This window comes from Hyla sarda, chromosome 7 (assembly GCF_029499605.1).
Source record: "Hyla sarda isolate aHylSar1 chromosome 7, aHylSar1.hap1, whole genome shotgun sequence".
NCBI classification, from domain to species: domain Eukaryota; kingdom Metazoa; phylum Chordata; class Amphibia; order Anura; family Hylidae; genus Hyla; species Hyla sarda.
This window is the reverse complement of record NC_079195.1, coordinates 26,807,655-26,835,622: the sequence shown is the minus strand read 5'-3', so window position 1 is coordinate 26,835,622 and position 27,968 is coordinate 26,807,655. Positions and strand designations below refer to the sequence as shown.

General features: G+C 43.6%; 1 protein-coding gene across 1 annotated transcript in view; it reads left to right on the top strand.

Annotated features, from left to right (window-relative positions):
• The window catches only part of LOC130283382 (alpha-2-macroglobulin-like protein 1), a 454,342-nt gene that overhangs the window by 226,532 nt on the left and 199,842 nt on the right, over positions 1 to 27,968 (top strand). Inside the window, exons 6-9 of the mRNA XM_056532791.1 lie at positions 16,266 to 16,382; positions 17,057 to 17,156; positions 20,419 to 20,539; positions 21,430 to 21,655. Coding sequence (XP_056388766.1) covers positions 16,266 to 16,382; positions 17,057 to 17,156; positions 20,419 to 20,539; positions 21,430 to 21,655 — 564 coding nt within the window. The remainder of the gene's footprint in view (positions 1 to 16,265; positions 16,383 to 17,056; positions 17,157 to 20,418; positions 20,540 to 21,429; positions 21,656 to 27,968) is intronic.

Genomic DNA, 27,968 nt, shown 5'->3' with positions numbered 1-27,968 from the left:
AGAGCATCGGCCCTAATGTTCTTATCGGCAGGACGAAAGTGAATCTCAAAATTAAATCGGGCAAAGAACAGAGACCACCGGGCCTGGCGAGGATTCAGCCGTTGGGCAGACTGGAGGTAGGAGAGGTTCTTGTGGTCGGTGTAGATAATAACAGGAAATCTTGATCCCTCCAGCAGATGCCTCCATTCCTCAAGTGCTAATTTAATGGCTAGAAGCTCTCGATCCCCGATGGAGTAGTTCCTCTCCGCTGGAGAGAAGGTCCTAGAGAAAAAACCACAAGTGACAGCATGCCCGGAAGAATTTTTTTGTAGAAGAACAGCTCCAGCTCCCACTGAGGAGGCATCAACCTCCAATAGGAAGGGTTTGGAAGGGTCAGGTCTGGAGAGCACGGGAGCCGAAGAAAAGGCAGACTTGAGTCGTTTAAAGGAGTCTTCTGCTTGAGGAGGCCAGGACTTGGGATCAGCATTTTTTTTGGTTAAAGCCACGATAGGAGCCACAATGGTAGAAAAATGTGGAATAAATTGCCTGTAATAATTGGCGAACCCCAAAAAGCGTTGGATAGCACGGAGTCCGGAGGGGCGTGGCCAATCTAAGACGGCAGAGAGTTTGTCTGGATCCATCTGTAGTCCCTGGCCAGAGACCAAATATCCTAGAAAAGGAAGAGATTGGCATTCAAACAGACATTTCTCAATTTTGGCATAGAGTTGGTTGTCACGAAGTCTCTGAAGAACCATACGGACATGCTGGCGGTGTTCTTCTAGATTGGCAGAAAAAATTAGGATATCGTCCAGATATACAACAACACAGGAGTATAACAGATCACGAAAAATTTCATTGACAAAGTCTTGGAAGACGGCAGGGGCATTGCACAGTCCAAAGGGCATGACCAGATACTCAAAGTGTCCATCTCTGGTGTTAAATGCCGTTTTCCACTCGTCCCCCTCTCTGATGCGGATGAGGTTATAGGCGCCTCTTAAGTCCAATTTAGTGAAGATGTGGGCACCTTGGAGGCGATCAAAGAGTTCAGAGATGAGGGGTAAGGGGTAGCGGTTCTTAACCGTGATTTTATTAAGACCGCGGTAGTCAATGCAAGGACGTAGGGAGCCATCTTTTTTGGACACAAAGAAAAATCCGGCTCCGGCAGGAGAGGAGGATTTACGGATAAAGCCCTTTTTTAGATTCTCCTGGACGTATTCGGACATGGCAAGAGTCTCTGGGGCAGAGAGAGGATAAATTCTGCCCCGGGGTGGAGTAGTACCCGGGAGGAGGTCGATAGGGCAATCATAAGGCCTGTGAGGAGGTAGAGTCTCAGCTTGTTTTTTGCAGAAAACATCCGCGAAGTCCATATAGGCCTTAGGGAGACCGGTTACTGGAGGAACCACAGAGTTACGGCAAGGGTTACTGGGAACCGGTTTTAGACAGTTCTTGGAACAAGAGGGCCCCCAACTCTTGATCTCCCCAGTGGACCAATCCAGGGTTGGGGAATGAAGTTGAAGCCAGGGAAGTCCAAGGAGAATTTCTGAGGTGCAATTGGGGAGGACCAAAAGTTCAATCCTCTCATGATGAGATCCGATGCTCATAAGAAGGGGCTCCGTGCGGAAACGTATGGTACAGTCCAATCTTTCATTATTTACACAATTGATGTAGAGGGGTCTGGCGAGACTGGTCACCGGGATGTTGAACCTGTTGACGAAAGAGGCCAAAATAAAATTTCCTGCAGATCCAGAGTCCAAGAAGGCCACAGCAGGGAAGGAGAAGGCAGAGGCAGACATCCGCACAGGCACTGTAAGACGTGGAGAAGCAGAGTAGACATCAAGGACTGTCTCACCTTTGTGCGGAGTCAGCGTACGTCTTTCCAGGCGGGGAGGACGGATAGGACAATCCCTCAGGAAGTGTTCGGTACTAGCACAGTACAGGCAGAGGTTCTCCATACGGCGTCGTGTCCTCTCTTGAGGTGTCAGGCGAGACCGGTCGACCTGCATAGCCTCCACGGCGGAAGGCACAAGAACAGATTGCAGGGGACCAGAGGAGAGAGGAGCCGAGGAGGAGAAACGCCTCGTGCGAACAGAGTCCATATCTTGGCGGAGTTCCTGACGCCTTTCGGAAAAACGCATGTCAATGCGAGTGGCTAGGTGAATAAGTTCATGTAGATTAGCAGGAATTTCTCGTGCGGCCAGAACATCTTTAATGTTGCTGGATAGGCCTTTTTTGAAGGTCGCGCAGAGGGCCTCATTATTCCAGGACAATTCTGAAGCAAGAGTACGGAATTGTACGGCATACTCGCCAACGGAAGAATTACCCTGGACCAGGTTCAACAGGGCAGTCTCAGCAGAAGAGGCTCGGGCAGGTTCCTCAAAGACACTTCGGATTTCCGAGAAGAAGGAGTGTACAGAGGCAGTGACGGGGTCATTGCGGTCCCAGAGCGGTGTGGCCCATGACAGGGCTTTTCCGGACAGAAGGCTGACTACGAAAGCCACTTTAGACCTTTCAGCGGGAAACAGGTCCGACATCATCTCCAGATGCAGGGAACACTGGGAAAGAAAGCCACGGCAAAACTTAGAGTCCCCATCAAATTTATCCGGCAAGGATAGGCGTAGCCCAGGAGCGGCCACTCGCTGCGGAGGAGGTGCAGGAGCTGGCGGCGGAGATGACTGCTGAAGCTGTGGTAGTAACTGTTGTAGCATAACGGTCAGTTGAGACAGCTGTTGGCCTTGTTGCGCTATCTGTTGTGACTGCTGGGCGACCACCGTGGTGAGGTCAGCGACAACTGGCAGAGGAACTTCAGCGGGATCCATGGCCGGATCTACTGTCACGATGCCGGCTGGCAGGTAGTGGATCCTCTGTGCCAGAGAGGGATTGGCGTGGACCGTGCTAGTGGACCGGTTCTAAGCCACTACTGGTTTTCACCAGAGCCCGCCGCAAAGCGGGATGGTCTTGCTGCCGCGGTAGTGACCAGGTCGTATCCACTAGCAACGGCTCACCTCTCTGGCTGCTGAAGATAGGCGCGGTACAAGGGAGTAGGCAGAAGCAAGGTCGGACGTAGCAGAAGGTCGGGGCAGGCAGCAAGGATCGTAGTCAGGGGCAACGGCAGAAGGTCTGGAAACACAGGCAAGGAACACACAAGGAACGCTTTCACTGGCACTAAGGCAACAAGATCCGGCAAGGGAGTGCAAGGGAAGTGAGGTAATATAGGGAAGTGCACAGGTGATTACCCTAATTGGAACCACTGCGCCAATCAGCGGCGCAGTGGCCCTTTAAATCGCAGAGACCCGGCGCGCGCGCGCCCTAGGGAGCGGGGCCGCGCGCGCCGGGACAGAACAGACGGGGAGCGAGTCAGGTAGGGGAGCCGGGGTGCGCATCGCGAGCGGGCGCTACCCGCATCGCGAATCGCATCCCGGCTGGCAGCGGGATCGCAGCGCCCCGGGTCAGAGGACGTGACCGGAGCGCTGCAGCGGAGAGAGAGAAGCGAGCGCTCCGGGGAGGAGCGGGGACCCGGAGCGCTCGGCGTAACAGTGATCTGTGTAAAAGATCAGTGTGTGCAGTGTTATAGGTCCCTTTGGGACCTATAACACTGCAAAAAAAAAGTAAAAAAAAAGTGTTAATAAAGGTCATTTAACCCCTTCCCTAATAAAAGTTTAAATCACCCCCCTTTTCCCATAAAAAAAATAAAACAGTGCAAAAAAAAATAAAAATAAACATATGTGGTATCGCCGCGTGCGTAAATGTCCGAACTATAAAAATATATTATTAAATAAACCGCACGGTCAATGGCGTACGTGCCAAAAAATTCCAAAGTCAAAAAAAGCGCTTTTTTGGTCACTTTTTATACCATTAAAAAATTTATAAAAAGTGATCAAAAAGTCCGATCAAAACAAAAATCATACCGATAAAAACTTCAGATTACGGCGCAAGAAATGAGTCCTCATACCGCCCTGTACGTAGAAAAATAAAAAAGTTATAGGGGTCAGAATATGACATTTTTAAACATATAAATTTTCCTGCATGTAGTTATGATTTTTTCCAAAAGTGCAACAAAATCAAACCTAAATAAGTAGGGTATCATTTTAACCATATGGACCTACAGAAAAATGATAAGGTGTAATTTTTACCGAAATATACACTGCATAGAAACGGAAGCCCCCAAAAGTTACAAAATGGCGTTTTTTCTTCGATTTTGTCGCACAATGATTTTTTTTCCCGTTTCGCTGTGCATTTTTGGGTAAAATGACTAATGTCACTGCAAAGTAGAATTGGCGACGCAAAAAGCAAGCCATAATATGGATTTTTAGGTGGAAAATTGAAAGGGTTATGATTTTTAAAAGGTAAGGTGGAAAAAACGAAAGTGCAAAAACTGAAAAACCCTGAGTCCTTAAGGGGTTGACAGTGGCCTTATCATTGCAAAGGGCCTAAATACAAGCAAATAGAGTACCATATACTACCTTTTTTTCTGTCTCTGTGCTAAATTAAGTGTTATACCACACGTTATAGACCTGCCGGTGTATTAAAGAAAAAAGAAAGGTTTTCCTGCGTACAAATACACTTTTTCAGTGGCCTTATCATTGCAAAGGGCCTAAATACAAGCAAATAGCGTACCATATACTACCTTTTTTTCTGTCTCTGTGCTAAATTCTGTGTTATACCACACGTTATACACCTGCCGGTGTATTACATTTTTCTTTTTCCTGCGTACAAATACGCTTAACAGTGGCCTTATCATTGCAAAGGGCCTAAATACAAGCAAATAGCGTACCATATACTACCTTTTTTTCTGTCTCTGTGCTAAATTCAGTGTTATACCACACGTTATACACCTGATGGTGTATTAAAAAAAAAAAGGTTTTCCTGCGTACAAATACGCTTTTTCAGTGGCCTTATCATTGCAAAGGTCCTACATACAAGCAAATAGCGTACCATATACTACCTTTTTTTCTGTCTCTGTGCTAACTTCAGTGTTATACCACACGTTATACACCTGCCGGTGTATTAAAGAAAAAAAAAGGTTTTCCTGCGTACAAATTCGCTTAACATAAGTACAACAACAAACAAAGTTTAGTATCAATATATCAAAATAATACTTATTACAATCAACCTATTGTGTACTCCTACAAAAATATCATAACAGAAAAAGAGAATGGAGACACTTGTAATATAAAAATTACATAATTTTATTGAATATACATTAAAAAATTAATTAATTTAAAATTACAAATAGGGAGAAGCATTCACAAAGTGGAGAGACAAAGGCGTTGCTCACAGACAGATCCACATTAATAAGTTGTATAAGGAATAGTAACATGGTGCATAGTCACACATGTGTGCATTAACAGCACATATATAGGCACAACAATGCTCTAATTATCATACAGTACAATGCACACAGTGAAGACAATAGGCATACCAAACTGTAACATCCAGTTCCTAACAGGGTCTGTTGGAGCAACGCCACCCCAACGCACGTTTCGGCGAGTCCTTCGTCCTGGGGGTCTTAACAGTGCGCTCATCGTTGCAAAGGGCATACATACAACCGAGTAGTGTACTATTTAGTACCTGTATTTCTGTCTCGGTGCTAAATTCAGTGCTATTCCACACATTAGTATACACTGGCTGGTGTATACAACAAAAAAAAGAGTTTTTTTCTGCATATAAATACGCTTAACAGTGCACTCATCATTGCAAAGGGCATACATAGAACCAAGTAGTGTACTATTTACTACCTGTTATTCTGTCTCTGTGCTAAATTCAGTGCTATTCCACACATTAGTATACACCTATCTGCTGGTGTATTTAAAAAAAAAAGTGTTTTTTCTGCGTAGAAATACGCATACCAGTGCGCTCATCATTGCAAAGGGCATACATACAACAAAGGAGTGTACTATTTAGTAACTGTTATTCTGTCTAGGGCCTATATACTTTGAAAGGACAGCCGTAAGTAATCGCCTGCTGCTGTTCTATACCCTCATACACTCACTAAGTATGTCAGGCAGGTAAGTGCCAGGACATGCACAGAGAAGGGGCAAAGGCCTACATACGTCAGGCAGAGTTGGCAGCAGACTTGGGGAGAGTGGCAGCAGGAATCGCAGCAATAGGCCTGAGCTCCCGTTAACACCCAGCGGTCGTGTCGTCGACCCATCTCTCCTCGTCAATTGGTTTGCACACTCATCCCCATCATCACAAGTGACATCTGACAACCCCAGTCAAGAGTCGGTGGGTTTCTCAGACACAACCCTCAGTTGGCATGGCCCGGGAGCAGTCCCTGTAATCCCATTGCCTTTGTCCTATGCTGTTCCCTCTCCCAAAGAAGTATCTCATGCTTTGGGTTCAGCTCCACTATTTAGTGAGGACGATGTAATAGAGGACAGTCAGCAGCTAATGGGCAGCCAAGAATGTGCTTAGACATGCGTCGCTTGCTCCTCAAGGCGGGCAAGTAGTGATGCGGAGAGTGACGTGGGAGGCGGTGTTTCAATTGTTCAGGGTCCTGAGGCAGACACTGTTGTGGAACACGAGCAGGACATCAGTGGCGTACACACATTTTTTGATGATGATGAAGCCGATCGCAATTGGGAGCCGGGTGCAGAAGCCGGGGCTCCATCATCATCAGGAGAAGAGATTTGCTCTTTGTCTATGAGGCAGCAAGGCGGTAGCACACTTGGCAATCAGCGTGGGGGTGGCAGTAGTGGAAATTAAGGAGCCAAATGTGCCAGGGGGAGGCCACCTGCTTCGCGGCAAGCTACCATTCAGGGAGGAAGTGGAACAGGGGTTCCTGGAGACGGCGCCAATGGCAGTGAAATAGTGCGGACTGCGGGTGAGAAAATCAGCTACTCTGCGGTGTGGTTGTTCTTCATAAAGAATCCGGAGGACCTTAGCGTAGTCACATGCAAAATCTGGCGGCAGAAAGTGAAGCGTGGCCAGGGTCCCAATCTCGGCACCACGGCCCTGCGTCAAGACATGATTCGCCACCATAAAGCGGCCTGGGATAACCGTGCCTCCGATGTAGTGGTCCAGCCTGCCGCATCACCCAGTGGCCATCCGCTCCCTCCGTCATCTAGCCAAGGCTCCACCACCTCAGCCGAAGGGAGCATAGTGTCAAACCCTTCTTCTTGCGCTCCTGCTTCTTCTTTGCTCGTAGTCACCATTCCGCCAACAATCGATCGGCGAAGCCATGTCCAAGACACAACAGTATGCGCCCACTCATCCAACGGCGCAGAAGTTGAATGTGCTCCTGTCCAAGTTGCTGGTGTTGCAGTCCCTTTCTTTCCAAATGGTGGACTCTACAGCTTTCTGGGAATTGATGGCTTGTGCCGAGTCGAGGTGGAGAGTCCCAAGCCGTCATTTCTTTGCGAAGAAGGCAGTACCAGCCCTGCATAAGTTTGTACTAGAGAAGGTGGGCCAGTCCTTGAGCCTGTCTGTGTGTTAAAAGTGCACGGCAGCGCCAACGTGTGGAGCTGTAACTACGGGCAGGGACATTACATGTCTTTTACGGCCCACTGGGTAAATGTTGTTCCTGCACAGCCACAACAGCAACTTGGACAGGTCCCACCGCTTCCTCCTCCAAGCTCTCACTCCCAGGCAGTTGGTCCTTTTACAGTGTGCGCCTCCTCCTCCCCCGTGTCCTCGGCCTCCACTGCACATCCAAATCTCGGTGGCCCTTCATCGTATCACGTGTGTAGGGCACTCATCGTACCACGTGTGTAGGGCACAGCGGTGTCAAGCCGTCCTTCACATGGTTTGCCTTGGCGAACGGAGTCACACAGGGAAGGAACTGCTGAAGTTCATTAGGGAAGAAATCCGAGTATGGCTTACTCCACGAAATCTGGAAATGGGAGCCATGGTGACCGACAATGGGAAGAACATTGTGGCCGCGCTGCAACAAGGAAGTGTGAACCATTCGCCCTGCATGGCACACGTGTTGAATCTGGTTGTCAAGAAGTTCATTAAGTCTTCACCCCATTTGCAAGACGTCCTGACAATGGCAAGGAAACTGTGCATGCACTTCAGCCACTAGTACACCGCCAAGCACACTTTGCTTGAGCTGCAGCGTCAGAATGGTGTCCCACAACATAGTCTCATTTGTGACGTTGCCACACGTTGGAATTCCACCATGCATATGTTGGACAGACTATACGAACAAAGAAAAGCCATCACGGATTTTTTAATGATACAAGCAGATAGGAGTACTCCCCTGTGTAACTTCAATGTGAACAAGTGGCAGCTCATACGTGACACCTACTGTTTGCTGAGGCCCTTTGAGGAAGCCACATTTATTGTTAGTCGCTCGAATTACGCCATGAACGACGTAATTCCACTCCTACATTTACTCAAAAAAATGATTGAAGACATGGCTGGTCACGGCAATGGAGACGTTGCGCCTACATCAGAAGGCTACATGAGTCCTGTGGGGGATGAACTGGAGGAGGATGATGAGGGGCAGAGCGGAGCACAGTTTACGGTGGATGAAATGGCCGGTGTTTCTGGTCATTGGACTGGAGAGGAGGAGCAGGAGCAGCCAGAGGTGCTGGAGGGTTATTACGAGGGAGGCGAAACAGAGGACCCAGACAAACTTTGGCAGTACGCAGTGGAGATGGAGGCAGGTAGTCCCAGCGAGTCACTGTCACAAATGGCACGATGCATGCTGAGTTGCTTGCGTAGTGACCCCCGAATTGTCAAAATTCGTCAGCGCGATGACTTCTGGATCTCCACCTTATTAGACCCTCGCTACCGGCCCAGAATGGGGGCCTTTTTTACACCCACTGAGAGGGAGGACAAACTGACCTACTTCAGGGAGCTTCTACGTAGTCGGTTGGCCGATGCCTATCGGCCACATGGTCCATCCACTCGCAGATCTGACTCGGGGGGCCCTCTGCGCTCACCTTCCACTGCCATGGCTGCTGGGGAGGGGAGGGGTGGCAGGGGCAGTACCGGCTCAATCAGCAGCAGCCCGAGTCTGCAGTCGCTGATGAGTAGCTTCCTTCAGCCGCATAGTGAAGCTACTATTCAGCAGCAGGTGGACATGGAGCAGGACCTGAACCAGCATGTGGTGGCTTACCTCGACATGACCCTGCCAACAACCGTTGAAGATCCGCTGGACTTCTGGGCAGCCAAACTCGATTTATGGCCGCAACTAGCGGAGTTTGCCCTGGAAAAGCTGTCCTGCCCGGCCAGTAGTGTGCCATCAGAGCGGGTGTTTAGTGCGGCCGGGGCCATAGTCACACCAAGGCTAACTCGTCTGTTCACTAAAAATGTGGAGAGACTGACGTTTGTCAAGATGAATCAGGGATGGATCAGACAGGATTTCCAGCCACCAATGACAGATGGGTCTGAGTAGATTGACCATGCTCCTACAACAAAATTTTCTCTATTGTGGTTGGTTATGAAACCCTCTGGGGCAGACCTGGGTTGTGTACTGCTTGTACTGGCTTGCCACATACGGCCCTTTGATTGGCTCTGACCGGCCCGCGCTGAGTGGGGTACAACTATGCTGCCTAATCTGGGGGACAACTATGCTCCTTATCTGGGGGACATCTATGCTGCCTAATCTGGGGGACAACTATGCTCCTTATCTGGGAGACAACTATGCTCCTAATCTGGGGGACAACTAAGATCCTAATCTGGTGGACATCTATGCTGCCTAATCTGGGGGACAAGTATGCTCCTAATCTGGGGGACATCTATGCTGCCTACTCTGGGGGACAAGTATGCTCCTAATGTGGGGGACATCCATGCTGCCTAATCTGGGTGACATCTATGCTATCTTATCTGGGGGACATCTATGCTGCCTAATCTGGGTGACATCTATGCTGCCTAATCTGGGGGACAAGTATGCTCCTAATCTGGGGACATCTATGCTGCCTACTCTGGGGGACAAGTATGCTCCTAATCTGGGGGACATCTATGCTGCCTAATCCGGGGGACATCTATGCTGCCTACTCTGGGGGACAACTATGCTCCTAATCTGGGGGACAACTATGCTCCTAATCTGGGTGACATCTATGCTGCCTACTCTGGGGGACAACTATGCTCCTAATCTGTGGGACATCTATACTGCCTAATCTGGGGGACAACTATGCTCCCAATCTGGGGAACATATATGCTGCATAATCTGGGGGACAACTATGCTCCTAATCTGGGGGACATCTATTCTGCGTACTCTGGGGGACAACTATGCTCCTAATCTGTGGGACATCTATGCTGCCTACTCTGGGGGACAACTATGCTCCTAATCTGTGGGACATCTATGCTGCCTAATCTGGTGGACAACTATGCTCCTAATCTGGGGGACATCTATGCTGCCTAATCTGGGGGACATCTATGCTGCCTAATCTGGGGGACATCTATGCTGCCTAATCTGGGGGACAACTATGCTCCTAATATGGGGAAAATTGATGCTTCTGGCCTTGGGCCTATAATTTTTTGAAGTTTAGCAGTAGCTAAATACATGCTAATGCAAATGTCAACATTGATCTTTAAATGTAAGGGTTATGAAACCCTCTTGGGTACTGCGGATGACTGCTCCAGACTCATTCTGTGTCTTTCACAAACTACTTGCCTCCCTGATGCCTCTGGCCTTCAGCCTTAAATTTTGGGATGTTTAGCAGTAGCTAAATACATGCTTAATGCAAATTTCAACAATGATCGTTAAATTCTCGGCGCTCTGCCAGGGCCTTCTCCTACCCCGCCTGGGCTGATCCGAGGACCTCACTAACTAATCCAATCGCTTATAGCGATGGGCGGTGTGTACAAAGGGAAGGGACTTAATCAACGCCAGCTTATGACCCTCACTTACTGGTAATTCCTCGTTTTAAGGTTAAATAATTGCAATCCCAGATCCCTATCAAGAACTGGTTTCAGCATGCAACACGCACCTGTCCTAGAAAGATAGACACGCTAATCCGTTCAGTGGAGCGCTAGTGCGGCCCAGGACATCTGAGGCCATAACACACCTGTTATTGCTCGATCTCGCAATTGATCAGGCAAGGTAAGGGGTTATTAAAGTCTCTTGGGTACTGCTGAGGTCTACTCCTGACTGCTCCTGGTGCAATGTATGGGGTAATTAAACACTCTTGGGTAGTGTTATTGTTAAATTTACTGATAATTTTATCAGTAATAAAATTGAAATTTGCAGAATGACAACCGTTACACAACGGAACGTGTTAGGTTTTAATGAAAAAAATATATACATATATGGAGAGGGATTAACTCTGCTTAATCATTTTTGGTGATTAGAATCCTTTTGGGATCTGATCTTTTGGAGACAGATGCGCTTACACACATGTAATCATTTTTTTAACCAAATTTCAAACATTGTGTGGTTTATTATTTTTGAGAAGAATGTCTTTTGGTGGTCCACCGTCCTGCATTATAGAGTCTTCTGAACTGCTGTATATGGGTTTGTTTTTAAAAAACAGGTATTTTGTCAGACAATTTCAATAAAATTTTGCATTTTTTGGGGGTGGATTGTGAAGCCCGGGTGTGTACTCGTGCATCAGCCAACTCCAGGCTGTGTCTTTCAGGCAATCTATGGGTTCCTGATGCCGCAGAGGTGGGGCCTGGGTCTGGGAATTCAAAATTTTTGGATTGCGGGTGCTACCAAAAAAGATGGACACACCCTAATCCGTTCAGTGGAGCGCGCCTGCGGCCCCGGACATCTGAGGGCATAACACACCTGTTATTGCTCGATCTCAGGAGAAGGGGGTTCATTATCGGGAGAAGAGAGTTGCAAGTTGCCCTTGAGTCAGCAAGGCTGTAGCACGGTTGGCAGTCAGCGTGGTGTGGCAGTAGTGGAAATTCTGGAGCCAAACGTGCCCGGGGGAGACCACCTGCTTCGCGGCAGCTTAATTTTCCGTGAGTTAGCGGGTTACCAGCACCGGTCCATGAAAGATAGAGACACGCTAATCTGTTCAGTAGAGCGCGCCTGCGGCCCAGGAAATCTAAGGGCATAGCACACCTTGTGTTGCTCGATCTCGCAATTGATCATGCAAAGGTAGGGGTTTTTTAAAGCCTTTTGGGTACTGCTGAGGCCTACTCCTGACTGCTCCTGGTGTAATGTATGGGGTAATTAAACACTCTTGGGTAGTGTTTTTTATTTACTGATAATTTTATCGGTAATAAAATTGAATTTTCCAGAATGCTAATCGTTACACAACGGAACGCTTGTTGCGTGTGATTTTTTAATGAAGAAAAAAAAATACGGACAGGGATTAACTCTGCTTCATCATTTTGGGCGTAAAAAGTTCTTTGGTGATCTGATCTTTTGGAGACAGATGCGCTTACACACACATATTGACTTAGTTTTTGTAAAAAAATTTCAAACATTGTGTGGTTTATTATTTTTGAGAAGAATGTCTTTTGGTGGTCCACCGTCCTGCATTATAGAGTCTTCTGAACTGCTGTATATGCGCTTGTTTTTAAAAAACAGGTATTTTGTCAGACAATTTCAATAACATTTTGCGTTTTTTTGGGGTGGATTGTGAAGCCCGGGTGTGTACTTGTGCATCAGCCAACTCCAGGCTGTGTCTTTCAGGCAATCTATGGGTTCCTGATGCCGCAGAGGTGGGGCCTGGGTCTGGGAATTAAAAATTTTTGGACTTCGGGTGCTACCAAAAAAGATGGACACACCCTAATCCGTTCAGTGGAGCGCGCCTTCGGCCCCGGACATCTGAGGGCATAACACACCTGTTATTGCTCGATCTCAGGAGAAGGGGGGTTCATCATCGGGAGAAGAGAGTTGCAAGTTGCCCTTAAGTCAGCAAGGCAGTAGCACGGTTGGCAGTCAGCGTGGTGTGGCAGTAGTGGAAATTCTGGAGCCAAACGCGCCCGGGGGAGACCACCTGTTTCGCGGCAGCTTAATTTTCCGGGAGTTAGCGGGTTACCAGCATCGGTCGATGAAAGATAGAGACACGCTAATCTGTTCAGTGGAGCGCGCCTGCGGCCCCGAAAATCTGAGGGCATAACACACATTGTATTGCTCGATCTTGCAATTGATTGTGCAAAGGTAGGGGTTATTAAAGCCTCTTGGGTACTGCTGAGGCCTACTCCTGACTGCTCCTGGTGTAATGTATGGGGTAATTAAACACTCTTGGGTAGTGTTTTTTTTTTTTTTATTTACTGATAATTTTATCAGTAATAAAATTGAATTTTCCAGAATGCTAATCATTACACAACGGAATGCTTGTTGCGTGTGATTTTTTAATGAAAAAAAAAAATACGGACAGGGATTAACTCTGCTTCATCATTTTGGGCGTAAAAAGTCCTTTGGTGATCTGATCTTTTGGAGACAGATGCGCTTACACAATTTTTTGTAAAAAAATTTCAAACATTGTGTGGTTTATTATTTTTGAGAAGAATGTCTTTGGGTGGTCCACCGTCCTGCATTATAGAGTCTTGTGAACTGTTGGATATGCGCTTGTTCTTACACAAAGATAATTCTTTAAAAAATTTCTAAAATGTTGTTGTTTTTTGGAGGGGATTGTGAAGCCCAGGTGTGTACTGGTGCATCAGCCAACTCCAGGCTGTGTCCTTCAGGCAATATATGGGTTCCTGATGCCGCAGAGTTGGGGCCTGGGTCTGGAAATTTCTAATTTTTGGATTTTGGGTGCTACCTATGAGAATTTTTTGTCAAAAATGTAATATATTGTGTTGTTTTTTAGAGGGGATTGTGGAGCCCTGGTGTGTAGTGTACTAGTGCATCAGCCAATTCCACGCTGTGCCATTCAGCCACCAAATGGTCTCCTCTTGCTGCCAACATGCCCACGCTGTGTCATTCAGCCACTACATGGTGTCCTCATGCTGCCAACACCTCCACGCTGTGCCATTCAGCCACTATATGGTGTCCTCATGCTGCCAACACCTCCACGCTGTGCAATTCAGCCACTATATAGTATCCTCATGCTGCCAACACCTCCACACTGTGCCATTCAGCCACTATATGGTGTCCTCATGCTGCCAACACCTCCACGCTGTGCCATTCAGCCACTATATGGTGTCCTCATGCTATCAACACCTCCACGCTATGTCATTCAGTCACTATATGGTCTCCTGACACCGATGCCACCCCCAGGCTCTGTCATTGTGCTGCTGTGCGGCAGTGATTCTAAGAGCGATGCCGGTAATCTGCATGCTATTCTGAATAACAGTATTATTTCACTACCCCAGCACACTCCATATGCGTTTTAGGACACAGCAAAGTGTTCTATACTCCTATAGAGGCTGTATGTAGGCTATAAATAGCCTTTTTTAATATCGATTCGCCGCGAACAAATTTGGATCGAAACAAACTTTTTCGGGAAAATTCAGGGAATCGGCCGAATCAAATTTTTTAAAAGTTCGCTCATCTCTAATTGAGATCCAAAATTAACTGGATGAATGTCATAGAGCTATTGTGAATTACTGCTTCCCATTATTCAGAAAAGGTGCTGTCATCTCTCCCATAAGCTGGAAACATTTGGATTCGTAGGCCCCTGGGTATCAACCCTTTTGATTTGTACTGTTCCAGAGATGCTCTATTCCGCCAAATCTTTGTACGTCTATGTAACAAATTGGGCAAAGTAGACTTCATAATACGGGTAAGTTCCTGGTCAGAACTTTCTGCAGTTGTCACTGTGGTGCCAAAAAGATTCTCTGCCTGAGTCCGCCAAGTGTTCTCACGTGCCATAAAATCCTATCCAAAATACTATCATGGTTTACATACACTCTCACTTTTGAGATAATATACTTCTGGTGGTCTCCTGGACCCCTGTTTATATTTTATTTTATATTATATATTTTTGCATACATCCATTTTTTCACCATTAGGTATTCAGTTACATGTAGTCAATTTTTATATTTTTAGTTTTGCACTCCTAATTCACCTCTGTAGTTCAACAGTTCACTGTACAGGTCATATATTAATATTACATTATACACATATTTGTGTCCACTCTTACTCACTAGTATAGTCACACTTATATCTACATTTACATTTATTATTTTTTCACATCCTTTCTCCCCCCCCCTTTCCCTTCCCTTGCCCTTCTCCTCCCTTCCCTCCCCCCCCTTTTTTTCTCATCATATTTATAAAAAAACAATGTCCCTGGTATACTCTTATTTTATGTATTCTATGGCATTAACACTACACTTTCACACATTTATGTGATTGTCTTCTCCTCCCTTATCCCCCCTCCCCTCCCTTCCATATTGTCCCTTTCTGTATGTTTGTCCGTCAGTTATCTTTGCTGGCCAGCACTCCTCTTTTTATATAGTCTATGCACTCTGCGTCCACTAGGTGAATTCCTTTCCCCTACTTGCATGCCGACTGCTTATTCTTCGGTATTCAGTACGGAGCTACTTTCAGCCCCGCCCTGCATGCCGACGTGATAGTCATGTGACCGATCTCAGATCACATAATTTTATTCTGTTACGCCTCCCACTTCCGCTGTTGCACGCCTCTGCTCTGTAGCCTCGGCGCCTCCTACTGCTTCATCTTAATGTGCGGCCCGTGTCTGTAATGTCAGATGCTGGTGGACCGCGCAAATAGTGATAGTGCTATTGAATGCATTCATAGGCAGCCATAGATAGTACGCCAGTATCTATTGGGTGGATCTTTTTTTACTGTCAGGTATGGATAATCTTCATTAATTACTGTTAGATAGGTATTAGGGCTTTTTACCCATTGGGTAGTCTGCATGGCAGTCATTAGATGGCTCACTTTCATTGGTTCTAGCAACATATATATATATATATATATATATATATATATATACCCACCATGCTGGGGTTTTTAGACACGCCCCCTGACGAAGCACAAGCGGAACGTACGTTGGGGTTGGAGGTGGTAGGTAGGCAGTGCATGGCAGGATGTTCTAATTTTATATTTCATTTTTCACATGCCCTTATTGTACTTATCTGACTGTATGCATCTTATGTTTTGGTCCACTGTTTGCCTATGTGAGCCTTGTGGTTTCCTCTATTTCTCTTTTTTGTACTTAGATCTATACTGATATTATAGATAATACACTTTCTCTGTACTCCATGCTGCTGTATCCACCATACCCCCTCCACTTTCTCTGCAGTTGTCAATTTGGTGCCTTGTTTTTATGTGTCTGCTATTTTTAAATGTATGTCCTTGTTTGCATATATGACTAATGAAGTGATTACTCTTTACAATACTGGTTTTCTTGGTTGGTGTATTTATATTGCATGTTGCAGCGATCTTTGTTTATTTCTGTCTAAAATCAATAAAATCTTAATTGAGATAATCCTAAAAGAAAAACATTGTTTTTCCATCCTTTCAGGTTTTTGATTTGTTTAAATATTCAGTAAGAGGAGGATATCCGGATATTGTGAGTGAAGAAGAGGGCGTCTGTTGCAAGAATTCTAACCAGTTTATTGATGTGCTCGCTTTATTTAAAGTATGTCCTGAATACTGTCTACCCTTTCTGCTCCTTCCATTTTGTTTTCTGTCTTCTTTCCTAAACTCTGCCCCTTGACATATTATCCCCTATACAAAGGATAGGGGATAAGATGTCTGATGGCGGAGGTCTGGCCACTGGGACTAGAGATGAGTGAATTTACAGTGATTCGATTTGTCACGAACTTCTCGGCTCGGCAGTTGATGACTATAGCCTGCATTAATTAGTTCAGCTTTCAGGTGCTCTGGTGGGCTGGAAAAGGTGGATACAGTCCTAGGAGAGTCTCTTAGGACTGTATCCATCTTTTCCAGCCCACCGGAGCACCTGAAAGCTGAACTAATTTATGCAGGCTGAAGTCATCAACTGCCGAGCCGAGAAGTTCGTGACAAATCGAATCACTGTAAATTCGCTCATCTCTAGCTGGGACCCCCACAATCTCCCTTCAGTCACACGGCGTTCTGAACGCTGTTCAGAATGCTTGGTTCGGACAGCAGTGGTCGTGAATTATGTCAGACTCCTGTCCTTGACTATATAACAATGAATTTCTCCCCAGTTGAAAAAACAAAAACAAAACAGATTGCATGCTTTCTACTTCACCTAACAGGTGCACATTAAATAGACTTTAAGATAATTCTTCCTTTGTTCCTCTCCATTTTTTTTATCACCTATAACAGGAAATTGGTTTGAAGATACTGACAAACACTCGCATACTGCAGCCAGGGGAAGAGCAGGAATGCTCATCCATGTTGAAAGCTATATTGGAGAAGGAAAAGGGTATGTGTAGCTCATTGGGGTATACTATTCAGAGGTTTACTGGAATGGTCTTAATTCCAAAAAGACCTTGTAAAGTGAAAAGGTATATATAATAAATTATATAAAACCAGTCCTCAAGGATAGTGAAATAAAGAGATAAAAAGAGGTAAAAAGCAGATAAAAAGAATGAGAAAAAGGTGATGTGGAACCAAATAAATGTAAAATCAATAAGTTAAATGTCATAAAATAAATTTTGAATAAATAATGATAGTAAATGATAGTAAATGAATAATATTAAAAGACCTGAATCAAGGATCATGCAGTAAAATAATACAATATAACATTTATTCAAAAGATAATAGCTTACATCTGGGCAGGGCCCTTGCACCAGATGTTAATAAGATATCGATATTAAAAGAGATGTAATATTAAAAAGTAATTTATAAAGCAACCACCTAAAATAGGGCTAAAAATTGTGGAAATGTCCAAAAATAGTCTGGTAATATAGTTCCGAAATAAAGTGGACTGGTAATGCAGTGCATGAAATGATATAATGGAGCATTTCAGGGAGTGATATGCAGATAATGTAGGTTTGATAATATTAGGTAGTACCTGTATGCCGATTTGAATGGTATCACTTACTGACGAAGTGCAGCCGGCATTCTCAGAAGTAGCAGTCTCGTGGTGAGGGTTTCTGTCGGTGCTGGCACGGCGTGGTGGCCGGCCTTTCTGATCGATGGTGATCCCAGTAAAGTGGATCGGATGGGTTCGGCAGAGACAGGTTGGCATGGGATAGCGTCCGGCCAAAAGTGGAGTATCGTGGATGAAGAGGTGATTGCTGACCTTGGCGTCCTCGTGTCCTAAGGAGAGAGGATCATACGTGCGGTCCACAGAGGTCCCAGAATGAGGGGTCTGCATCACTGCCAAAGCCGAGGTGGGCTTTAAAAGTAGTACATGGTGGTTGCCGTAGGTAATGGGTATAAGACAAGGCTATACGCGCTTTAAGATGACTGTCTTATTCTTCAGTAGCCATAGATAGCCATAGATATGAATATTCATTATCTATGGCTACTAAAGAATAAGACAGTCGTCTTGAAACGCGTATAGCCTTGGTCTTATACCCATTACCTACGGAAACCACCTTATACTACTTTTAAAGCCCACCTCGGCTTTGGCAGCACCTCAGACCCCTCATTCTGGGACTTCTGTGGACCGCACGTACGATTCTCTCTCCTTAGGAGACGAGGACGCCAGGGTCAGCAATCACCTCTTCATCCATGATACTCCACTTGTGGCCGGACGCTATCCCGTGCCAACCTTTCTCTGCCGGACCCATCCAATCCACTTTACTGGCATCATCATCAATCAGAAAGGCCGGCCACCACGCCGTGCCAGCACCGACAGAAACCCTCACCGTGATACTCCTGAGGATGCCGGCTGCACTTCGCCAGTAAGTCATACCACTCAAATCGGCATACAGGTACTACCTAATATTATCAAACCTACATTATCTGCATATCACTCCCTGAAATGCTCCATTATATCATTTCACGAACTGCATTACCAGTCAACTTTATTTCTGAACTATATTACCTGACAATTTTTGGACATTTCCACATTTTTAGCCCTGTTTTAGGTGGTTGCTTTATAAATTACTTTTTAATATTACATCTCTTTTAATATCAATATCTTATTAACATCTGGTGCAAGGGCCCTGCCCAGATGTAAGCTATTATCTTTTGAATAAATGTTATATTGTATTATTTTACTGCATTATCCTTGATTCAGGTCTTTTAATATTATACATTTACTTTCATTTACTATCATTATTTATTCAACATTTATTTTATGACATTTATCTTTTATATTTATTTGGTTCCACATCACCTTTTTCTCGTTCTTTTTATCTCCTTTGTATCTATTTTTTTTATCTCTTTATTTCACTATCCTTGAAGACTGGTTTTATATAATTTATTATATATACCTTTCCATGTTGAAAGCTGCCAGTAAGAAACTGTACTCTGACATCTCTTTGTTATTATGCGCTTCCATAGAACCACAATTATAAAATGTGTCCCAAAAAGGAAGCTTTTAATTAAAGGCAAACAATTCTTTTAAGCCATTCATCGGATGGAAATAAATTACAGTCTGTTGTGAAAAGTAGCTAGAATCTTAAATAAATAAATCAAAATGATAACTTCAAATATGCAAAGCAGCTCTTCTACTATTGGAGGTAACAACCCTGCAAGATAATGCTCATAACCTTCAGAAGTATTGAAACATGACTGGGGATTGCGGGCCAAGGTAGAATCTTTCTCAAAAGAAAGAGATTCAGTGTATATACAAAAAGAAACAGGAACACAGGCGCAACTATGTGCCATTAGTCCTTAATAGAGATAATGCTCTGGTAAGAACAAGGATGCGCTCACCTTATGTGTTGTACTATTAGTACAACACCAACAAAAGCCTGTAACCAAATTCTGCAGTTAGATCATTAGAGTGCAGCCAGCATCGTTCCCGTCCTTGGAATCCCTATAAACGGCCTGAAAGATACTTGGTCGAGTTCCTGTGTACACAGTTAAAAGGCCTATGCTTCCAGGTGGTCTCTCACAGCAGGGTTATAATAATTAACCGAACTGGACAAAAAAAAAATTGAGTTTATTCACCAATTTTACGGACAACGTGTTTCAAGGGGTGGGAGCCCCTCTTCATGAACTCAGTATTTATTATTTTCTTGTCTGGTTTGTTTATTTATTCTAACCCTGCTGTGAGAGAGTGCCTGGAAGCATTGGCCTTTTAACTGTGTACACAGGACCTCAATCAAGTATTTCTGTGCAGACATTCTGAGGTCTGAACGAAGCCTTACCTATCTGCCCCAACCCCAGTACAGTTTCTAAACTCTTAAATTCCATGTTTGAAGACTCTTAATGGGGTCAAGAAATGACTTGCAGTGACTCTACCTTCAAAAGGTGGCCCCAGAGAGCAAACTCTCTCCCTTCTGGAGGAAAGATTCTTTACCCATTTTTTGACAGGGAGCATTGTATGGTCTATAACTCTTCACATGCCAGTTTAGTGCTTTCCTCAATGAAAATCATTACCCCATCAGCTCCATGATACTTTCTGAATTATTCAAATTTATGTAGCTTTAATTCATAAAATTTAGGAACAATTTCTAGATAATTAGAGTGATTTTTTAAGTAAGATACTTATTAATTAGAATTGTTTTGTATTCATACAATGCTTAAACTGGAACTGAAGTTTACCATCCAATGTTTTTACTCAGGATCTAGACAGCTGTCTCAAAAATCTGAACAGCTATCTCAAAAATGTAAACTCAAAACAAGACATTTTTTCCCTGACACCTGGCTCTGGAACCTGGTCGATATTGGGAATCCTGTGGATAGGTAATAAATGTTTTCTTTGTAAAAACCTGTTTAAGACACTATGGAAATTGTAACTTTAAGCAGGTTTCCTAAAGTGACAGCAAATTGTGAGGTTATCCCATCACTTTATGATATTGAGCACTGGAGGACCCACTGACTGGAAAAGTGCAGGGGATGTAATTCTGATATAGCACTGCATCTTCTTTTGCGCTTTTCTGGATGACATGAAAAAAATGGATGTAATTGTTTTTGGTGGATCATTCAGAATTATATGATCTACTTACTTATTGCATTTTAATATGATGTTTCAGCACTACCTGAGCATATTATTAGGCTATTCCTTCTACCAACGTATTGAACATAGAACAATAAACAGCACTCCAGGCAAAGTATATGCTCAGTGAAATCCAAATGTCACAATTGGCCATGCTCAGAAAATCCAGTTGGTTTTGTAATGAATTTGTACTGTATAGCAAATAGCAACGTTTCGGGATAGGCCTGTGCAAATGGCATGGGGGGGGGTAGACACCAATGAAAGGATAGGGGATAAGATATCTGATCACGGGGGTCCCGCTGCTGGGACCCCCTGCAATCTCCATGCAGTACCCGAGCACTCGGCATTCAAAACAGTAAGCTTAGAGTGCTGGGTTTTCCCCGAGCAGAGACATGACGTCACGCCAAGCTCCCTCGTGACATCACACCATGGCCCCTCCATTCATGTCTATTCAAGTGACATAATAACCTATGAATAAGCTAATTTATATATAGATTACCTTTTTGCTTCAGCTGGTGGATGTGTCTTGAATGGCATGTTGATTTTTGTTATGTGTAATTTCTAGTAGTTTTTAATGCTAAAAAGTATCTTATTTCATGATTGTTTATCTTTATTTCTTTTCTGTTTTTTTATATAGTAATCTTAGCCTAAAAAGCATCCAAGTCACGGTCCCAGACACCATCACACAATTTAATGCAAGAGCCTTCTGTATGGGTAACGATGGTTTTGGCCTTTCCCCACAAGCTTCTTTGACCGTCTTTAAACCGTTCTTTGTAGATCTTGCTCTGCCATATTCCGTCATCCAAGGAGAGACACTCTCTATGAAAGCGAATGTCTTCAATTATCTCAAACAGTGTTTAATGGTGAGTTATAAAAAGATGCCTGCAAAAAGTGTTTAGGAAGCTTTGTGAGTGTTATATTTCTCTCTGTTTTTTTCATTTGAAAGCTTCATATTATAAACATAAACAGTACATAAACACAACAACAGGGTCCCATGGACCTTAATCATGTTAACAATTGAACAAGGAATCTCAGAGATTGATAATTAGCGATGGCAAAGGTGGGAGGCTATCACCAATATGTATGAGCAAGTTTCAGCTATATGTAATAAGGACCGGTCTTGCCTTAGGTCTGGGTGTTCAAAGATCCGATAGAAGAATAAATACAAAAACAGGGGAGGTGAGTATAAACAGGAAGGCGGGGGGGGGGGGGGGGTTAAGGAGTCGCAGCTGCAATATGGGAGGCACAAGAAAGAGTAGCTCAACTTGTGTCTTCAGTTAGGAAGGTAGGGAGCGTAGGCAGTGTGGGCAAGGTAGAGTGAATTAAGTCAAAAATTTGTCATGTGTCCTGTTGGACCTTCAGATGTCATTGACTTTACTCTTCCACTTAGATATGGTTGGAGGGGAGGTTGTCTTTATTTTAGAGTAAGGGAGTGCTAGGTTGTATTTAGAGGGATAAAAAGATGGGGAGGGCAAACTGAGGGCAATGGCTGCCATGGACAGGACAATCTGAGTGGAAGTAACTTCTCTCATTACCTGCTCAATCCACCTCCAGTAGGGTGCAACGGCAAGGCAGTCCTACCAAATGTGGGAAAGAGAGCCCCAGTTAATCTCACACCTCCAACACAGATTAGCCTTGAACAATTTATAGGTAAAAAAAAAAACACTCAGGGGTCCTCTACCATCGTGACAGCAGTTTATAATAGTTCTCCTGGAGTCAAACACACCTAGGGAAGCCATGCACATGAGTAAGGATTTGAGTAATCTCCGACTTGGAGAGGGTAATGCCTAGCTTCTGCTCCCATGAGGGAATGTACGAAGACTCATGCGCTGATCATGGATTAGTGATCATTTGGTAAAGAGACAAGATTTTACACTTTGAAGTGAACGAGGAAGAGATAAGACCCTCAAAAACAGTGTGGTCTCTAATAAGTTTGGGATTCGTAAGAACCTGAAACTACGGATACTGGAAGCCTGTGCTAGCATTTCTCCTGCGGTGTTGCTATCAGTCTGTGAAGAGTGGGAGAAGAGGGTTGCATTGACAATTCAACACAATGGGCAGCACATTGAACATATTTTATAAGTGGTCAGAAACTTGTAAATAACTCATGAAAGAATAAAGTTACGTTAAAACCAAGCACATCATTGTTTTTCTTGTGAAATTCCCAATAAGTTTGATGTGTCACATGACCCTCTTCCAAAAGTTGGATTCAAAATGGCCAACTTCAAAATGTCCGCCATGGTCACCACCCCTCTTGAAAAGTTCCTTCCTCACATTTACTAATGTGACACAAACAGGAAGTTAATATCACCAACCATTCCCATTTTATTAAGGTGTATCCATTTAAATGGCCCACCCTGTACAATCCAATGATAACATGGCATAACTGCAACACAGCAATATGAATAACTGAAAGACAACAGTCTGATACAAAGCAGTGCAATCTCACCGTAGGGAGGACCGGGAGGGGAAAGAAGGGGAAGGTCATCTTCGGTTTTCCAGTTTTCCGGCGAGTAGAAACTTTCCAGGGTTCACAAAATGGCAGTGGCAGAAGATCTTCTGAGGTGGTCAGGGGTAGCGAGGACGGCTAGACCAAAGAGTACAGCCAGGCATATTGAACATTATGAGTTGTAGCAGGTCTACCAAAGGTTTCATGATTCTTCTCTTTGCAAGAGTAGATGGTGTAATGTCCTGGTAGAAGGCAAGTTATGTATTGCCATACATCATTGGACACTTCTCCCTGGCTGTGGTGAGTATTGCCGCAGTGTCCAAGTAGCACAAGAGCCCACATATAGGTCCTCAGGTTTTTTGGGTTTTGTTTGTCGTCTTTTTTTTTGTCCTCTTCTGTTTTCCGTTAGTTATTTACTATTTTGTCTCACGTTGTTTTTCTTTTTTGCGCACAAGGGTTTAATTTTGTCCACAACGGAAGGGACAAAAAAAGTGAATAAACAACAGTGGCTCTTCCCGTTTGTGAGAAACTGAGGAAAGAGACCACACCCCACCACAACAACCAGATAGAGGTGTCAGCAGAGAGCACTGTGGTCAGACAGAAAAGAACAACTAAACTTCCTCTGTAGAATAAAACAGCAGATAAATCCTGGAAGAATTAAGATTTTTTTAATAGAAGTAATTTACAAATCTGTTTAACTTTATGACGCTTGTTGATATGAAAAAAAAAATATTTAAATTTCGGTGCCAAATGTTCTCTTTGGACCATGGCAATTTTATTTAAGAGATAACACATTTTTTCACTAAATTTTAGAAAATATTCTACATACCAGATGAAAGAAAAGGATGAACGTGGATTATGTAAGCAATGCAACAAATAAAGTTGTGCAATAGATATTGAATAGATCACAGATACAATTAAAAAGTGCTACCATGTAACAATGCAAACATCAAAGTAAATCGTATTTTAAAATTACATTTATTTAAAATCTCAACACATTTAAGGTATAAAAATATTTGTCCATAGATCCTATCAAGTCAGGAATATAAGTCCCAATGAAAGGTGAGTTAAGCGAACCGCTCTTTTAAATTTTGCTTTACCTAGTTTATGCATATTGTCCATAATAACCATGCTTGGTGAAGAATCAACCATTTTACCTGTTTTTGTACCAGCCTCTGGCAGTCGGGTTTTCAGAATTCACTCTTCTCCGCTTTTTCGACAAAAAAATAGAGTGATTTTTTTTTTTAAGTTGGGTTACGCCCATTTTTTGATAAGCCATGCCCTTTTGTAGGGTTTTCTCAAACTCTCTAAGTGATATTTGAGAATGTTTGTTTTTCTTTTTTTGTCCAAACATGTTGCAAACACTGTCGCACTGGCGTGCACTTAAATTTTATTCCACAAAACCTGATAAAAACTGTTGGGTTTGGCTTATTAAATGAGGGCTATTATGTCATGTTAAAGTTTCAAACAGTAGGCTGCAGCAAAATATTGTGACATGGAGCAAGATGTGTTGGATAAGTTGGAGTATGAGGGAGTCACAAGTGGTATTTCACAAGGGGTTCTCTGGTGGAAAACTAATGTTTTCAAATCAACTAGTGTCTGAAAGTTAAACAGATTTGTAAATTACTTCTATATAAAAATCTTAATCCATCCAGTACTTTTCAGCTGCTGTATGCTCCAGAGAAAGTTGTGAAGTTCTTTCCAGTCTGACCACAGTGCTCTCTGCTGACACCTCTGTTCATGTCAGGAACTGTCCAGAGCAGGAGAGGTTTTCTATGGGGATTTGCTTCTACTCTGTACAGTTCTTGACACAAAAAAAGGGGTCAGCAGAGAGCATTGTGATGAAACTGGAAATAAATACACAACTTCCTCTGGAGCATACAGCAGCTGATAAGTACTGGAAGGGTTAAGATTTGTAAATAGAAATAATTTACAAATATGTTAAACTTTCTGGCACTAGTTGATTTTGATTTTTTACCTAAGTACCCCTTTAACCCCTTAGGGACCAAGCCCATTTTCACCTTAAGGACCTGAGCATTTTTTGCACATCTGACCACTGTTACTTTAAGCATTAATAACTCTGGGATGCATTTACTTATGAATTTGATTCCGAGATTATTTTTCCATGACATATTCTACTTTAACATAGTGGTAAATTTGCGTTGATACTTGTATCATTTATTGGTCAACAATTCAAAAATTTCATGAAAAATTTGAAAATGTTGCATTTTTCTAACTTTGAAACTTTTGAAAAATAGACATACCAAATAAATTATATTTTGATTCACATATACAATATATCTAATTTATGTTTGCATCATCAAGTTGACATGTTTTTACTTTTGGAAGATATCAGAGGGCTTCAAATTTCAGCAGCAATTTTTCACAAAATTTTGTGGGCATGTCACATTTAGGAAACCCCTATGGTGCCAGAAGAGCAGAAAAAAAAAACCCATGTGGCATATTATTTTGGAAACTAAACCCCTCAAGGCACGTAACAAGAGGTACAGTGAACCTTCACACCCCACAGGTTTTTGACGACTTTTCGTTAAATTTGGATGTGTAAATTTTACATTTTTACATGGGGTAATAGGATAAAATGCCCCCCAAAATTTCTAACCCCATCTCTTCGGAGTATGGAAATACCCCATCTGTGGGCATCAAATGCACTGCGGGTGCACTGCAATGCTCAGAAGAGAAGGAGTCACATTTGGCTTTTGGAAAGCAAATTCTGCTGAAATGGTTTTTGGGAGGCATGTTGCATTTAGGAGGCCCTAATGGTGCCAGGACAGCAAAAAAAAAAAAAAAAAAAAAACAACATGGCATACTATTTTGGAAACTACACTCCTCAAGAAACGTAGCAAGGGGTATAGTGAGCCTTAACACCCCACAGGTTTTGACGACTTTTTGTTAAAGTTGGATGTGTAAATAAAACTTTTTTTCACTGAAATGCTGGTTTTCCTCCAAATTTTACATTTTTACAAGGGGTAATAGGATAAAATGCCCCCCAAATTTGTAACCCCATCTCTTCGGAGTATGGAAATTACCCATGTGTGGGCATCAAATGCACTGCGGGTGCACTACCATCCTCAGAAGAGAAGAAGCCACATTTGGCTTTTGGAAAGCAAATTCTGCTGAAATGGTTTTTGGGGGGTATGTCGCATTTAGGAAGCCGCTATGGTGCCAGAACAGCAAAAAAAAACCTCACATGGCATACTATTTTGGAAACTACACCCCTCAAGGAAAGTAACAAGGGGTACAGTGGACCTTAACACCCGACAGGTGTTTGACGACTTTTCGTTAAATTTGGATATGTAAATGAGAAAAAAATGTTTTCACTCAAATGCAGTTTTTTCCCCCAAACTTACCATTTTTACAAGAGGTAATAGGAGTAAATACCCCCCAATTTGTAACCCAATTTCTTCTGAGTATATAAATACCCCTTATGTGGATGTAAAGTTCTCTGTAGGTGAGCTACAATGCTCAAAAGAGATGGAGCGCCAATGGGTTTTTGGAGAGAGAATTTGTTTGGAATGGAGGCCGGGGGTCATGTGTGTTTACAAAGTCCCCCGTTCTACCAGAACAATGGACCCCCCCACATATGACCCTATTTCAGAAACTACACCCCTCACGGAATGTAATAAGGGGTGCAGTGAGCATTTACACCCCACTGGCCTTTGATAGATCTTTGGAACAGTGGGCAGTGCAAATGAAAAATAGCATTTTCCATTTTTACGGATGACTGTTCAAAAAATCTGTCAGATACCTGTGGGGCGTAAATGCTCACTGCATCCCTTATAACATTCCGTGAGGGGTGTAGTTTCCAAAATGGGGTCACATGTGGGGGGGTCCATTGTTCTAGCACTATGGGGGCTTTGTAAACGCACATGGCCTTCAATTCCAGACACATTGGGGGACATTTACTAATCTAGTCTATTCTGGGTATGCTTATAGACCAGCGTATGTGGTAGTCTCCTGTCTATTGTGCTCCTAATTTATCAAAGGTCTCACAGCCCTTGATAAATTCTGTGCTCAGACTTCAGGGTCTACAGCTTAAACTGCATTTAGACCTGATCCAACATGGTCTGACATTTCAGCGTATTTTGGGCAGATGCGAAATACGCTGAAAAAGTCGCACTTGATGAATTCAGCACCAATGCATTTTCCAATGCATTTCCGTCTAAAATAGACTTGCATACATCATGTTCTAAAAATCCTCTACAGCAAAAGTCGCAGAAAAGTCGCACATATTTAGACTGCGACTTTCTGTGCGACAAATTTAGACTGGAAAAAACAGTCTAAATCTTTTGATAAATCTCCCCCATTCTCTCCAAAATCCCATTGTCGCTCCTTCTTTTCTGAGTATTGTAGTCCACCAGCAGAGCACTTTACATCCAGATATGGGGTATTTATATACTCAAAAGAAATGGGGTTACAAATTTTGGGGGGCTTTTTTCCTATTACCCCTTGTGAAAAAAACATTTGGGATAACACCAGCATTTTAGTGAAAAAAAATTCATTTTCATGTCCAACGTTATCGTAAAATCGTCAAACACCCGTGGAGTGTTAAGGCTCACTATACCCCTGTTCCATGAGGGGTGTAGTTTCCAAAATGGGGTCACATGTGGTTGTTTTTTTTGTGTTAATGTAGAACCGCTGTAACGATCAGCCACCCCTGTGCAAATTACCTTAAAAGTACATGGTGCTCTCATTCCTGAGCCTTGTTG